At 41.6% G+C, this 16,176-nt stretch overlaps 1 protein-coding gene and 3 non-coding genes across 4 annotated transcripts; all 4 read right to left on the bottom strand.

Annotated features, from left to right (window-relative positions):
- Nucleotides 1-1,357: 1,357 nt before the first annotated feature.
- TRNAT-AGU lies at nucleotides 1,358-1,431 on the bottom strand. The gene has a single exon. It is a non-coding gene; the product is annotated as a tRNA-Thr (tRNA).
- Nucleotides 1,432-5,683: 4,252 nt separating this feature from the next.
- TRNAH-GUG lies at nucleotides 5,684-5,755 on the bottom strand. The gene has a single exon. It is a non-coding gene; the product is annotated as a tRNA-His (tRNA).
- A 7,355-nt stretch (nucleotides 5,756-13,110) lies between these two features.
- On the bottom strand, nucleotides 13,111-13,183 carry TRNAV-CAC. The gene has a single exon. It is a non-coding gene; the product is annotated as a tRNA-Val (tRNA).
- A 2,354-nt stretch (nucleotides 13,184-15,537) lies between these two features.
- Nucleotides 15,538-16,021, bottom strand: LOC112623114 (histone H2A type 1-H). Its single transcript, XM_025383317.1, has one exon. The coding sequence runs from the start codon at nucleotides 15,969-15,971 to the stop codon at nucleotides 15,585-15,587; it is 387 nt and encodes a 128-aa protein (XP_025239102.1). The 5' UTR covers nucleotides 15,972-16,021; the 3' UTR covers nucleotides 15,538-15,584.
- Nucleotides 16,022-16,176: the final 155 nt, after the last annotated feature.

The following is a 16,176-nucleotide window of genomic DNA, read 5'->3' as shown; positions in this document are numbered from 1 at the left end:
CATGTTGGTCAGGCTGGTCTTGAACTCCTGACCTCGTGATCCACCTGCCTCGGCCTCCCAAAGTGCTGGGATTACAGGTGTGAGTCACTGCACCTGACCTGAGGCTTCCTTTTAATGTGTAGGTTGAATCTGGAGTAACTGACAGGTGTAAGGTAGTGAGAGTTTGATAGCTGATTTGTGTGTTCCACTTAATATTTCAGACAGAGGTTGTTTAGGGCCACTTAACTAAAATGCACCTGAGAACATATTTGTTTCTCTCTGTGCTTTTAGTAAGCATAGAGCAAGAATAACACTATAACATGTAATATATAAATCTTCAGATATTTTCAGCCTTCACTGAATTTAGTTTGCAAGAAAGAGAGAATACTGTAGTATTCAAGTTTGTATTTTTAGATACTTAAACTTTGAAGACATAGCTTAATCAATTGTTTACAAATTTTTCAACAGCAGCATTCCAATTTGCAGGATCCTTTAAATATCAGTCTTCTGAGAAGTGAAGCAGAGGCTTGTGACAATCTTTTTTGCTCACATTCCTTTGAAAGTAGATGGGAGAGAACTGCTATGAATAAAATGAGAAAGCAGAATTCAGATTTACTCTGAAGTATAAACGATTTCAGGCACAGTGCAGGACTACTTTTACAGCAGTGAAAAGACAATGACTCTGGTGGAACTCTGATAATAACCTTTGAAATCTCTTTAGATAAAACTGAGAAACCTAATGAGTCAGCCAGTGCTACAGAGGGTACACTTTAGTTTATGAACTGCAATGCCACTTAAGATTCAGGAAAGTCATTCATTTGTGATTTATTTCCTCAATATATAATTGAGTCCCTAGATCCTAGATGTACAAATAAGACAGTTCTTAGAGTCATACCAAACCGAAATGGTGAGAAAATAAATTTCACCATTACTCTCTTATTTTCAAAAATCAAAGTGAATCAGACTCCAAGCAAAATGCCATGGCTTATTAATTATTTGCCTGACACTGATAATCAAAATCTATCATGTGCTGAAAATGATGGCTATCAAGGTTAAGAGGCTGGAGACTGAATGTCTATGACAGAATTTGAAATATTGCTCTCTACTATGTATTACAAGATTTTTTTTTTTTTTTGTACAACTTATACACCCCCAGTCTTACCTGTCATCAGCAAACCCATTGCTTTTTACCAACAGAAACTTTATTCATTTTTCCCTTCATCCCAACTCTTTCATATTGTGATGCAGTTACCTGGCAAGGGACTCCCCATAATTGTGCTAATCGCTCAATACAGATTTCACAACCTATAAATTCCTTAATGCATTTTCAACTTATGTATTTGCAACATACTATTGAAAATATAAAATTGAACAACTAAGGCCCCGCTGGGATTCGAACCCAGGATCTCCTGTTTACTAGACAGGCGCTTTGACCAGCTAAGCCACAGGGCCCCTCTTGGGCATATGTTCAGATATATCATATTTATAACATTTTTGACAAATTATCAGTTTGCCAAAAGTGTACTTAATTTTGTGACAAAGAAAGCACATCTGTGTTTCTGAACCAGCAACAAAGCAGAAATTCCAACACTTAAAAAAATACTTTTCTTCAATGCAGGGTTTTAGAATTTATTTCAAATTGAAATGAGTGAAATTACTATTTCGTGGTGACTATCTCCCCCTACAGGAAATATTGGATATCGCAACATATTTTAAACATTTCTCTATTCGTACATTCATTTTGTCCACAAATGTTGAGTACTGCATTTCAGGTAGTTTTCCAGGTATTGGAGATTTTATTCACTGAAAACAGTGAATAAAACAGCAAAATTTTCTTCCATTATTGAATTTATGTTCTACAGGGAGATAAAAAAGCAAAATTTTAAAAATTGGCCGAAAGCAACAACAAAAAACACCCCAAAACAAATAAACCAACTTAAAAAATCCAACAAGAAACAAAAACACAAGGGATATGAAAACCAATCTCTTTATTGCTGGGTTATAGCACCCACCACACTACCTTCTGAACTAATTCACTGCAATTGAGAAAAACCATTATGCTTCCATTTTATCTAATCTGGCACAAGAAAGTGAGCCTAGACCAGGACACAGTGATGCAGTGGAGATTTGTGGTCATGCTGATTCCCACTCACCCAAACTAGGCACTTTGAGACCCTCTGTTTCAAAGAGAGCTTTGGTCTCAACAGGAGATCTGCTGTTAGAAACAGTAAGTTAGGTGTAAACAGGGAGTTCTGCTGGATGGATATCTTTGCTTCTGCCATAGTCTTGTTCTGCTCATTTGCCTGCTGGGTTAAAACAGACTCAATTTCTAGACCCACATAGACTGTAAAACTGCATGGATGATACAGAGAATTAGAGAACAAAGTAGAGTACAATGTGATAGCCCTCACAGGACGCTGTGGGAACCTCTAACTTGGGCCTCACAGAGTTGCATGACCTTTTATCTCAGGTTCTATGTCGGTTTGATGAATGTAGAAGGAGTCATGGAATGTTTAGCTGAATGCAGCTTAGCATGGGGAAAAGCAGATGAAACCAATATCCTGAAATATTTAAATAACTGCCTGGTGCTTTGCATATGCATTGATTAAGCATCCACAAAATGCAAGACCCTGGAAAGATGAGAAATTACTTAGGTTGAGGTTGAGTTTTTATTTTTTAACCAAGCCTGGTGTTGCTTCTGATTTATTTCCTGTAGGTCATGAGCTTCTACTCACTACCTAGCTAATCACAAGGCCAGGATATACAAATTTTTTGGCTTTCTTGGCTGAGGTTTTTTGTTAAGTTTAGTTATTTATTCCCTGACTTCTGTTTCTCACTGACACGTGTTTCATAAATCTTGCTACAGTGTAAAGCCCTGGAAGAAAAACCCTTTGTTTCTCCTTTTGGAAATCTTTCCAAGATATGAGCAGACATTTCAACATAAAGTAGGTGCTGGAATGGTGTGGCTACAGATAGATTGCTGCACCCTTGAGAGAAATTAACACTACCAAACCGCTGTTTAAAGTGTTTCATCTGGATTTCTGCTGACATTAGAAGGAAAGTTCTTTTCCTGATTCTCTGACTTTTGGGGCTATCCTTTCTAGAACCTACCTTTTCCCACAACATCTGTGTCTTCCCTAAACTTATGGCCTATCATAGCAAACATTTTGGCCAACATCTGCCTTATAAAAAGCCTTGCTAAAATCTTCAAATAAGCCTCAATCCTGAGGACAGACAAAACCGTTCTTGTTATTGTTAGAACTACCTTATCAGCATCAAAGAAGCAGAGGATTGTGGTCAAGTTAAATAGATGCTGAGTCTGGTAAAAGTCTTTGCAATATTACTACTGTATGAAGGCCTTCCACCACTTAAGTAGCAATGATATTTATTTATTTAACTCCAAAATGGCTTATTTTATCATTTTGTTTGTTTGTTTGTTTGTCCCTTACTAAGATAGTGCCATCAGGCATTTAACACCCTTAAATCTTTAGAACAATTTTAGAAGGTGGTAACTTTCATTAACTTCCATTGAGAGATGAGAATGATAAGACATAGAAATGTTAAAAAGTAATTTCAAGACCATGGATGCCATAGGTAGAGTAAGACAATTTTCTTTCTGAAAATGTGGTTGGCAGATTGTATAAGATACTTCCATACCAATATTAGTGCATTCATAAAATGCAAGCTTTTAATCTCACAATTCCCCTGTTTACTTAATACCAGATTTCTAGCAATGCTCACTCAAAGCTGCAAAACAATATTGTGAACCAGAGAACTTTACACCTCTAAGATAAACACGTGCTTTGCACTGAGTATCATATGGTACACATCAAGCAAGCTCTCTACTTTTCGAGCAAATCATACAGCATGGGTTTTGTTGATCCCTATTACTCACCTGTCACTACAATTTTATTCTGTGATAGATCTAGGACCCTAGCTCTCTCACTAAGAGGTAGCCAGCCTCTGAGTCAGAGTCCATAGATTTCTGCTACTCAGGCCAGTAAGATCTGAGGAAATGTGTTCTGGAGAATTGCAACATCAAGATGTTTATTGCTTTAGCAGTTTTATCATTCACTTGTGGCAAGTAATTGACAAGAACTGATCCTTTGAGGTCAATACATGCTTGGTCCCTGTCTTCGCTCTTGTAAGACTGAGTCAAGATAAAATAGACTAAATAGAAAATTGAAGTCGAGTGTGATACAAGTGAACATGAATAACCACTGTAAATGCTATTAAATTACTGTGAAGAGGCCTAGAACCTGACCTGTTGGAGAGATGATATCTGACAGTATAAGGCAGCTCAGCTTAATTACAATATCTCTGAGTTTCAGAATCCATGTCAGTGGACAGTTGGAGAATAAATGCGGGCTATTTTAGCCCCAAGAAGGAAAGAACAAATCTCTTTTGCTGAAATTTTTGATAAGTTGCTAAAAGTATGACAACGCTTCTCCCTCCCTCCCTTCCTTCCTTCCTTCCTTCCTTCCTTCCTTCCTTCCTTCCTTCCTTCCTTCCTTCCTTCCTTCCTTCCTTCCTTCCTTCCTTTCTTTCTTTCTTTCTTTTTCTTTCTTTCTTTCTTTCTTTCTCTCTTTCTTTCTTTCTCTCTTTCTTTCTTTCTCTCTTTCTTTCTTTCTTTCTTTCTTTCGACAGAGTCTCACCCTGTCACTCAGGCTGGAGTGCAGTGGTATGATCTTGGCTTACTGCAACCTCTATCACCTGGGTTCAGGCAATTCTCATGCCTCAGCCTTCTGAGTAGCTGGGACTACAGGCCTATGCCACTAGGCCCAGCTAATTTTTGTATTTTTAGTAGAGACGGGGTTTCACCATGTTGGCCAGGCTGGTCTTGAACTCCTGACCTCAGGTGATGTGCCCACCTCGGCCTCCCACAGTGCTGGGATTATAGGCATGAGCCACCACGCCTGTTTGAATACTAGCCATCCACCAGGGCCAGGAGGGACGAAGTGCCATTAATGTGTTCTCAGAGTGCTGTGCTACTAACTAGAACTGGGCTCATGGAAGCTCCTCTGGGGATCTGCCTGTCTCTAGCCACCTCCTATTGGTCCCAGGTAGCACCAACTACTTCTTTCCAGCCACCTCCCTATCTCAGATCAACTCTCCTCCATTCCCACCTCACCCAACAGTGTACTTGGCCCTTTAGAACTCATTCTAGAAACTGAACAGGCTAGAAATGGGGGCTGTTCTTCTGGGCCATTATTTCCCCTCCTCAAATTCCTTCAATTACTCAAATTTCTTTACTTTTCTCCAGACGATCAAAGGTTACAGTTTCTCAGCATTGGCCCAGCTAGGATGCTTAGAAACGCGTGATTAATAATTTGTCTTTTGTGTTTTAAGAAAGATCTCCACAACAAACCTGGATCCCCTTTTGAACAGTCCTTTCCTCATGCCTACCAGTGTTTGAAAGTAAAAGTTTTCCATTAAAAAAAAAAAAATGACCTCAGTTTCTTTACATACAGAATGCCAACAAAACTGTAGGGCTTGGGTAGGGTTGGGAAGAGAAACTTTGGAGAGGGAAAAAAAGAAAGTCAAGGCGACAACCATAGACACTCTGCTTGGCTGACTGGTTGGGGCACCACGATGAATACTAGCGTTTTTTGTGTACAGGTTAGATCATGAGTCAATTCAATTTTGCATGCGTTTTTCTGAGACCAGCTCGTTGCAAAAGTGAGCGCACACGACGTCAAGGTACTGCCGTGACTCGGATTCGAACCGAGGTTGCTGCGGCCACAACGCAGAGTACTAACCACTATACGATCACGGCACGCCACCAGAGGCCGCTGCCTGGAGGGTTCTCCCTTTGCTCATTTCTCAGGAACTGTCTATTTTTGTCATCTAAAGAATGGTGCACTGTCTTCCGTCCTTATTTACACACCTACCCAGTTTACTTCCTTATCCACCCCCTGTCCCCAGTATTTTGCTTATGGCAAACAAGCCAAAGGTGACACGAATTGTTTCATTATACGGATTTTTCCCAGCGTGGTGGTTCTCTTTTGGGATTGGTAATATTGTGCTTGTAAACTTACTAGTCTCACTTCTATCGCCAACCCACGCATGTCTCTTGCTTAGTTTAGCAGTGTGGTCCTCAGATCTTTGGCAACAAAAGGAAGAGGGCGCTACTTTGAAGTGGACCTGCCGGATCCCATTTTTTGCCAAACTAGTCAGAATCTTTGGGGGCTTGGCATGGAATCTGGCATCTCGACAGGTGCCAGAAGTGAGTTTCTCGTCACGAGGAACTATGTAGCTTCGTCCTGACCCAGGCACCTGTGAGAAGCCCCTGAGGCGCTGGCGCACTCAGCCTGCCCACCTGAGCCGTCAGGAAATGTCCTGCGGCGCTCGCACCTCAGAGTGAAACTTCTTTCTCCCTCTCATACCTAGTTTGCCAGAAGGGGGAGATAAGAGAGTGCCTCTCCTGTGGCTCCAAAGCTCTATGGGACTTCCCTCCCACCCCGCTTGCTGTTTTAGGAACGCAGCCTCTAGAGTCAAGGTCCTGGTCGTGTTTTCCCCTTGATACTAAATGTTGTTTTTTCTGTAAAATCATTCTGGTCTTAAAACTCCTGAACTCAACTGATCCGCTCCCCTAGGCCTCCCAAAGTGCTGGGATTACAGGAGTGAGCCACCGCGCCCGGCCTCTTCTCTTTACCTGGCTAAATTTGTTTAATGCTTCAGCTTCAACTCAAGGAAGCTTTTTCAAATCAAGGAAGCTTTTCTTGACCTCCCGTCTCCACGCAACATATGGTTCCTTTTTTTTTTTCTTCCTTCCTTCCTTCTCTCTTTCTCCCCTTCTCTCCTTCTCTCCTTCTCTCTCTCTCTTTCTCTCTTTCTTTTCTTTCTTTCTTTCTTTCTTCCTCTTTCTTCTTTTTTTTTTTTTTTTCTCAGAGTCTCGCTCTGTTGCCCAGGCTGGAGTGCAATGGCACAATCTTGACTCATTGCAACCACCACCTCCCAGGTTCAGGCCATTCTCCTGCCTCAGCCTCCCGAGTAGCTGGGTTTACAGGCGTAAGCCACCACGCTGGGCTAATTTTTGTATTTTTAGTAGAGACGGGGTTTCACCATGTTGCCCAGGTTGGTCTCCAACTCCTGACCTCAAGTGATCCACCCGCTTCGGGCTCCCAAAGTGCTGGGATTACAGGTGTGAGCCACCATGCCTGGCCACTTGATTATTTTTCACTTTTCCTTTAGTGCTCCTATATCAGTTTGTAATGTATAATACCAGAGTTATTTGATTAATGTCAGCCTCCTTCCTCCTTCTCCAGTATGCCCCAAGACGAGGTTTCCATTTTGTTCAATAGTCTATCATTAGGGCTCCCCATTTGGTAGGTTCTTTATCAATATAATTTGACTGCAGAATGAATGAATGGATGGGCAGAGATTACAATCCAAAGCTATATAAAAGCAACTTCATCCAGCAGCGTCTGGCCCAGTTCAGCAGGCTTGTCTTTTGACTTTTGATGGGAAAACATTGGTAATAATTTAAAGAAAGGTTGGGAGGTCAAGACAGGAGTATTGCTTGAGGCCATTAATTTGAATCAAGTTTGGGCAACATAGTGAGACCCTGTCGCTATAAAAAAATAAAAAAAAATTTAGCCAGGCACAGAGGTGCATGCCTATAGTCCCCATTACAAGGGAGGCTGAGGCAGGAGGATCACGTGAACCCAGGAGTTTGAGGTTGCAGTGAGCTATGATTGTGCCTCTGCACTGCAGCCTGGGCCACAGAGCAAGATCCTGCCTCTAAAATAATAATAAGAAATTTAAAAACGAAGGGAGTTCAAAACCACAGTTGCAGCTATCCATAATAAAGCTCAGCAGAGCCAAAATAACGTGCTTAATTTCCTAAAATTTTCTTTATCTCCTTTCCTCTGTCTGGATTACACAAAACTATTCTAATTACTAACAGCTTTACTGAATGAAGAATTACCTGTTTCCTAACAATTTTTTTTTTTTTTTTGAGATGGAGTCTAGTCGCCCAGGCTGGAGGGCAGTGGCGCAATCTTGGCTCACTGCAAACTCCGCCTCCCGGGTTCAAGTGATTCTCCTGCCTCAGCCTCTCGAGCAGCTAGGACTACAGGTGCATGCCACCATGCCTGGCTAATTTTGTGTGTTTTTAGTAGAGACGGGTTTTCACTGTTTTAGACAGTATGATCTCGATCTCCTGAGCTCGTGATCCACCTGCCTCGGCCTCCCAAAGTGTTGGGATTACAGGCGTGAGCCACTGTGCCTGGCCCTAACATTCATTTTTTTGATCAGGGAAGAGACCTAAGGGCTTTCTCAGTATCAAAGACATGAGCTCCATCAAAGAAAATGCAGCCAGTAAGAAGGAGAATGCAAGCTGCCTCTGTCTCAAGTCTCCTTGAATTGAATCTCTCTTTTTCCTTTGCTTACGGCCTTCCTCAACCCCATTCAGAAAGCTGCTGTGAATGAAAGTGCTTTTCAGCATTTTCTGCTGGGATGTTTTTGGAAATTGGGTTGATCTGCATGTGCTTCTCCATAAAAAGAGAGAAAAGCTGTATCTTTGATGTCACAGGCCTCTTTCCTCGTGCTTATTTTGAAAGGACGTTTTGAATATTCAATCTGACACATTCACTACAGTGATTCTGAGAAGAATAAGAGACAGGCTGGCACAGTTGAACCTACCAGTTCTACCTTTATCATTGCCATGCAGTCTTCTACGTCTGAATTTCTAAACTTTCTGTAATAAATAATTTAAAACCCTCCTTCTTTCAAGGGAATAGTTCAGCAATATTTTCCTTCTTCTCCTGTATTATTTAAAAAAAATTCTATTTGATCTCTATAGGATCTTTCATTTCAGCATTCAAAGCTTTTATTTCTTTCATCTGAAAGACATGTTCTCTTGCTTTCACTTTTCCTTTCAGCTATTGATAGTGCTGTCTTTCACTTTATAGCCGTATTTCCTCAAAGTGTCATCAGACCCCTATCTTATTTCTTTCATCTCATTTCTTTATTACGCTCCTTCATTTTGCTTTCTTCTCCAACATTCCACTTAAACTGATCTATTACATTTCACTAGTTGAAATGGCTATGTTAGTCCTCAACTTATTATGATTTCTCAACACTATTTGATACATTGGATTTCTCCCGCCTCTTAGAAACTGCTATGGTCTGAATGTGTTCCCCAAAATTCTTATGTTGATAGTTAATTGCCAATGTGATAGTATTAATAAGTATCAAAACAGTGGCCAATATGTAGAGCCATCTCTCTATATCCAGAATGCACATGTCTAGGAGTCAAGATGTAGAGGTGTGAGTATCGCTTCTCATTATTACCCAGTGATCCATTTGGACAATTTTGTATCCTATCCCTGTGACCTTGATTGAGCTCTGAGGGAATGGGTGTCTTTGTGCCCAGTGGATAAATGTTTCCACTAGAGAGTAATGTCACTTTTCAGATCAATTGAAACTTGAAAACTGCTTCTGGCCATTTTTGTCTTTTCATGCCACTGAACCAATATGCAGGGCAAAGTGTCCCTCTACTTGGAGTGATTGCTCCCAATTTCTAGGAGGTAGTTTGATGTCTGCTGTACAACGGAGGTTAAAGAATACAAAAAACAAAAAATAAACAGAGAAGTCTCTAAATGTTTTTTGCCCACAAGCTATGGTCAATTAAAAATTGTGACAATGAGATAAAGGAAAGACCACAAGGACACAGATCCCACAGGAATAAAGGCATACTTTATACTACTGTGTAAAGAATTCAGCCAATGTGCTGATGGAAGTCAGGAAAACAAGAAATGAATTTTATTTTTATTTATTTATTTTTGAGATAGGGTCTCATTTCATTGCCCAGGCTGGTGCCCAGGCTGGAGTGTAGTGGCATGATCATGTCTCACTGCAGTCTCAACCTCCCAGGCTCAGGTGATTCTCCCACCTCAGCCTCCCCGATAGTTGGGAGTACAGGCATGCGCCACTATGCCTGGCTAATTTTTTGTATTTTCTGTAGAGTCAGAATCTTGCCATTTTGCCCAGTCTCATGTTGAACTCCTGGGCTCAAGTGATCTGTTCCCCTCGGCCTACCAAAGTGCTGGGATTACAGGCACGAGCCACCACACCTGGCCTAAGAAATGAATTTTAGAAGAAAGCTGTGATTACTAACCTAAGCCTCATGATTAGCCACAGAAGCAAGGTTCGTAACAGCTTGTATTATGTTAACTAAGTACTTCTTGCTTTTTACCCCAGTACATTCTAGGAAGGTGACAACTAACATTTTAGTTTTAAAGTAGGATTATGAACAAACTGGCATCACCCCCATGAGCTGGCTGTGATTTCACAAATTCCATGTTGGAATGCAATGCAGACTTCTCACTTGTGAAAAGGATAGTACATGCCAAAGGACAAAAGGGATGGACTGCACTAGATATTTACTTTTGCCAGCCTAGATTCACCGTCCCCTTCTTTCATCCTGTGTTCCTAGGAGGTTGATCTATACATGAATTTGATCCTTGCCTTTTGGCTTCTGTCGAATTTGGCTGATGGAAAGTAAAAATATGTCAGAGAGAGGAAGGAGTTCTTTCTGTTTCCAGATTTTCTTTTCTCCCATTGCCCCTTTGGGCCTAGGTGTGGTAATTACTTATATATGGTATTAGCTTCAAAATACTGCACTCTCTCTTGTGGCTTCCTAACACCTTGCTCAATTCTTTGTCAATCTTCAAAGCACCCAGTTGGTTTTTTTCGTTGTTGTTATTGTTTGTTTTTTGAGACAGAGTCTCGCTCTGTCTGTCACCCAGGCTGGAGTGCAGTGGTGCAATCTCAGCTCACTGCAACCTCCGCCTCGCGAGTTCAAGGTCCTGCCTCAGCCTCCTGAGTAACTGGGATTACAGGTGCCCACCACCACGCCTGGCTAATTATTTTGTATTTTTAGTAGAGACAGGGTTTCACCTTGTTGGCCAGGCTGGCCTCGAATTCTGGACCTCAAGAGTTCAAGTGATCTGCCTGCCTCGGCCTCCCAAAGTGTTGGGGTTACAGACATGAGTCACTGCGACCAGCCCAAAGTACCCAATTTGAATGACTCATCTTTTTCCTGATGGCTGACATATTGACCTCTTTTAGTTTATACGCTGCTGTGTTTACAGATATTAAATGAAAATACAAATAAGATATTTACTTTCAAAGTATAGTCATTGATACAGAGTTTAAACTGATAAGAATGATGATCTTAGCCAAAAGGCTGAAAACACTTGATCTTAGTCAAAAGGCTGAGAAGCGATGATGATACGGAGTTTAAAAACCTGATCTGGGCTGGGTGCGGAGGCTCATGCCTGTAATCTCAGCACTTTGGGAGGCTGAGGCAGGCAGGTCACCAGGTCAGGAAATCGAGACCGTCCTGGCTAACATGGTGAAACCCCATCTGTACAAAAAATACAAAAAAATTAGCAGGGCGTGGTGGCACGTGCCTGTAATCCCAGCTACTTGGGAGACTGAGGTACGAGAATCACTTGAACCCAGGAAGCAGAGGAGGCAGTGAGCCAAGATTGGACCACTGCACTCCAGCCTGGACTACTGAGCAAGACTCCATCTCAAAAAACAAAAACAAAACAAAACCAAAAAAAACCTGATCTGGTAAACCCAGAAGGCATAATGTGAACTAGGAATAAGAGAATACCTCATTGAGGAGGTGCCATATTATGAAAATTGAAGAATGAATAGGAGTTACCCAAGGAGAGGCTGGTAGGACAAACACTCTGGGCCTAGGAAATAGCAAGTGCAAAGCTACAGGAGTACCAGATAGAATCAGACAGGCCAATCCCTGAATACACTTTCTAATTCTAGTCCGATAATTTTATAAAATCTTATAGCTTCAAGCAAATTACAAAATGCACTGGTTTCTTCACAAATAGCAATTTTGCTGTAAATAGAAAAAAGTTTAGCAATTCTGTTGTGAATAAAGTTAGTCTTTAATAAGTCAAGCAATATCAATGTACACCAGCAATTTTACCTCCTTTTTTTTTTTTTTTTTTTTGGTATTTTCCTTTGTGTGATTCCAAGGAATATTTGCGATCTCAAGTTGATTTACTGATGGCCAGTTCTGAGTCCAGATATCAGTCACCGTTGTAAACAATCAGTATTCCTCCCAGGTGTTTACTATTACACACAGAATCTAGCTTCCCAGGTAAGTGAAGCCATGTCAATAGTTAGCCTGATATAAAATTATATTATTTTGTCCTTAGTTAAGCACCCTTCATTATCCATAATCACATGTATTTCTCAGATTTTGTCATTGTTAATTATTTAAATCATGCAGCTCCTCTGGGGTATAAACCTTCACATATTTTTAGATGTGACTTTACTATTTTGATTTTATCAGAATTATTCCTTACAAGGAATGCATGACGACGACTCCATCTGTAATAGGTATGAAGATGAAGGGGAAGGGTGGAACCGAGGAAAAGCATGTATGTATGCGTTTTTAAAATTGTATGTGTCTTAAAAATATATTTTTAAAAAGTATATAAGTGTGATTCCCATTTTCAGGAATCTTTATTCACTTTATTGTAAACACTGTGTGAATAATTAAGTCTAGTTTTATTCTTTCTTATTCGGTATCTATTAATTCAAATACGATCATGATACTCTTCTGACAGACCTTTCAACATCTCCCTTTAACAATTCTTACCCAAGTTTCTATATACCTTAGACTAAAGCACATGAGACCCGATAGTTAAGAAAAGGCAGTTATGTGTGTATTCCATGTTGAGTAGATAATATTCTGATATATAGCTTTCTCTCCTACTAATTGAGAATCTGATTGGATAAGTAACACTACACTTTCTTTTCCAAATTAGAGTCCAAACAATACCCACCTCAAAAGGTTGTGAGAATTAAATAAGCACATTCATATTGCATATGTAGCCCATAAGTTGTTGGCACCAAATATCTCTTCTATGTGATTTTTTGTTGTTGTTGTTTTTGAGATTGGAGTCTCACTCTGTCGCCCAGGCTAGAGTGCAGTGGCACAATCTCAGCTCACTGCAACCTCCGTCTCCCGGGCTCAAGCGATTCTCCTGCCTCACCTCCCAAGTAGCTGGGACTACAGGCAACTGCCACCACGCCCGGCTAAGTTTTTGTGCTGGGATTACAGGCATGAACTACTGCACCTGGTAAATGTGTTTCCACCTGGTTTCAAACCAGGGACTTTTCACTTGTGAGGCAAACGTGATAACCACTATACTACAGAAACTCGTTCCATGTTTTTTTTTAAAGGCTCCTTCTCCTCTCCTTTGAGCCTCAAGTATTAATTCTGAAGTTTCTTCAGTATGGGGCTAAACTGGATTATTTCTCAGAACGGGAAAAGTGAAGAGATTTGCTGAATCTGGGGTAGGAAAAGTCAGTAGAAAAATCTCCCATTTCCTTTGTAATTGTTTTCTATCACCTTCCATGTGCAATGATTGAGGCATTTAAAACTCTTACAGGAGTATACCAAACTAATAAAGATTTTTAGAAAGTCTGCACATTTTCTTATTTCTCTAAAAAGAAAAGACCCCACCCCCTTCACATTCCCTGATGAAAGTAATCACAGGCTCATGCCTGTAATCCCGGCACTTTGGGAGGCCAAGGCGGGCAGATCATCTGAGGTCAGGAGTTCCAGACCAGCCTGACCAACATGGTGAAACCCCGTCTCCACTAAAATTACAAAATTAGCCGGGAGTGGTGGCACACGCCTGTAATCCCAGCTACTCGGGAGGCTGAAGCAGGAGAATCGCTTGAATCTGGGAGGTGGAGGTTGCAGTGAGCCGAGATCAGGCCATTGCACTCCAGCCTGGGCAAGAAGAGCAAAACTCCATCTCAAAAACAATAAAAAAGAAAAACAAAAAAAGTCAAAGAGCAATACCAGCTATGCACTTATACATGCTAAAGTCAGTCTCACAGATACTATCATCGACCTTACTTAACATTGATGTTTATATTCATGTTAACATATGTCATAGACATAGAAATACACTGCCCAGATCCTCCTTCAAGGAAGGGCTTGCAGCCCAACTGCAGAGAGCACAATTAGCAGATAGACACCAGCTGTGAACTTCTTTAGTATTTGCCTCAGCTGCAGAGCTCCTCCCCACTCAAGGCTGCATCATTCCCCAGGGCAGTCCTCACTCAGTGACCCACAAAGGAGTTAAAAAGGGTGGTCTAGAGCCCCTGTGGCCCAGTGTGGGGGCAACTTGACAGGCATACTGGCTGAGTATACAGAGACCTACATAGCTTTTTCTTCTACTAATTGAGAATCTGATTAGATAAGTAACACAACACTTTCATTTCCAAATTAGAGTCCAAACAATACTCACCTCAAGCATATGTAGCCATAAGTGGTTGGCACCAAATATCTCTTCTGTGTGGTTTTTTTGTGTTGTTGTTTTTGAGATGGAGTCTCACTCTGTGAGACCTACATAGATTGAAAAAAAGTGAGAAAGGTAGCTATCAGGGAAGAGGGAATTTAAAGTGCAAAGGCCTTAAGACAGAAAATGTGTTTCGCATTTTGTAGGAATAGCCAGAAAGCCTTGAGGCTATGAAGTAAAAGCAGGCAAGTAATATCAAGTTGGGGGTCGGTGGGGAGGAAGGAAACTCATAGGGCTTCCTAGGGTAGGTAAATTAATGTGGACAAGCAATCAAAAGCAATAGCAATCGTGATCTAATAAATTTGATAATACAAATTAACTAGACAGAAAAAGCCATGTTGTATCCTGAGTTACTAAAAGAGTGCATTAATACACCTTCTCCAAAGAAATGGGGCTAAGGATTTACAAATATGGGATTCAGGAAATTCTGTATCCCATATTCTCCTCCCATCGGAATCAAATTGTAATGCAAATGAGTCACTAGACTTTCATCACCTGGGTAAAGTTGCTCTTAAGAGTTAGACCACTTAAGAATTAGGCTGACCTTTCTTGCTTTTCAAGAATACTTAGAATTGCAAAATTTGCCTTTAAAGAGTGGCGAGTATATCCCATTTTTATGGCTGTTTGACAACACTATTAATGTAATATAATTATTACACTGGAGGCCTGGCGTGGTGGCTCACGCCTGTAATCCCAGCACTTTGGGAGGCCGACATGGGCGGATCACCTGAGGTCAGGAGTTCGAGAGCAGCCAGGCCAGCATGGTGGAACCCCGTCTCTACTAAAAACACAATTAGCTGAGGATGGTGGTGCATGCCTATAATCCCAGCTACTCGGGAGGCTCAGGCAGGAGAATCGCTTGAACCTGGGAGGTGGAGGTTGCAGTGAGCCGAGGTTGCACCACTGCACTCCAGCCTGGGCAACAGAGAAAGACTCCATCTCAAAAACAAACATAAACTCTGGAATTGGTAAATAGACTTCAGGGATTTGCATATTTTATTTCACTTATTACTCCTGCTGAATAAGCTTCTCCGGTGTATCCTACAATAACTTGTGGGTCTTTACTGCCTTCCAGTGGATTAGGTTACATCCAGAAACATTGTAAAGAGTTGCTCCAGCCCAACCGGGAAAGAAGCGCTTTACAATGTGGGCTAATGAAACAAACATGACCGTGTCCAGCTTTCTCTAGGACAGTGTAGCGTGGCTCTGAAAAGAGCCTTTGTTTTTCAGTTTTCACAACCTCGCTCCTTATTTGGCCTTATGGTGGCTCTCAGTCTTCTTAGGCAGCAGCACGGCCTGGATATTGGGCAAGACACCACCCTGCGCGATGGTGACTTTGCCCAGCAGCTTGTTGAGCTCTTCATCGTTGCGGATAGCCAGCTGGAGGTGACGCGGGATGATGCGGGTCTTCTTGTTGTCGCGGGCCGCATTGCCAGCCAGCTCCAGGATCTCAGCAGTCAGGTACTCCAGCACCGCAGCCAGGTACACCGGCGCGCCAGCCCCAACCCGCTCTGCATAATTGCCCTTGCGGAGTAAGCGGTGCACTCGGCCCACAGGGAACTGCAGCCCAGCCCGAGAAGAACGGGTCTTGGCCTTAGCGCGAGCTTTACCGCCTTGCTTGCCACGTCCAGACATACTGACCACAACTTACTTAAAGTACCCAGCAAAACGAAAGTGGAGAGGCAGCGCCTTTTATAAACACCATTGGGCGCGAAAAAGAAGATATGTCATTGGTTAGAGTTGCCACTTAATTTTAACCAATGGAAGTACATCTTTTGGATTTGCTGATTGGTTGATTAAGTATAACTAACCTCTGAGGTCACCCTGAATAACCACCAAT

The sequence above is a fragment of the Theropithecus gelada genome, chromosome 4 (assembly GCF_003255815.1).
Source record: "Theropithecus gelada isolate Dixy chromosome 4, Tgel_1.0, whole genome shotgun sequence".
Classification (NCBI taxonomy): domain Eukaryota; kingdom Metazoa; phylum Chordata; class Mammalia; order Primates; family Cercopithecidae; genus Theropithecus; species Theropithecus gelada.
The sequence above is the reverse complement of the archived record's forward strand: the minus strand, read 5'-3'. Positions and strand labels throughout refer to the sequence as shown.

Excerpts from the sequence above, each read along its gene's own strand:
- LOC112623114 (XM_025383317.1), bottom strand. The coding sequence starts at position 15,971 with ATGTCTGGACGTGGCAAGCAAGGCGGTAAAGCTCGCGCTAAGGCCAAG.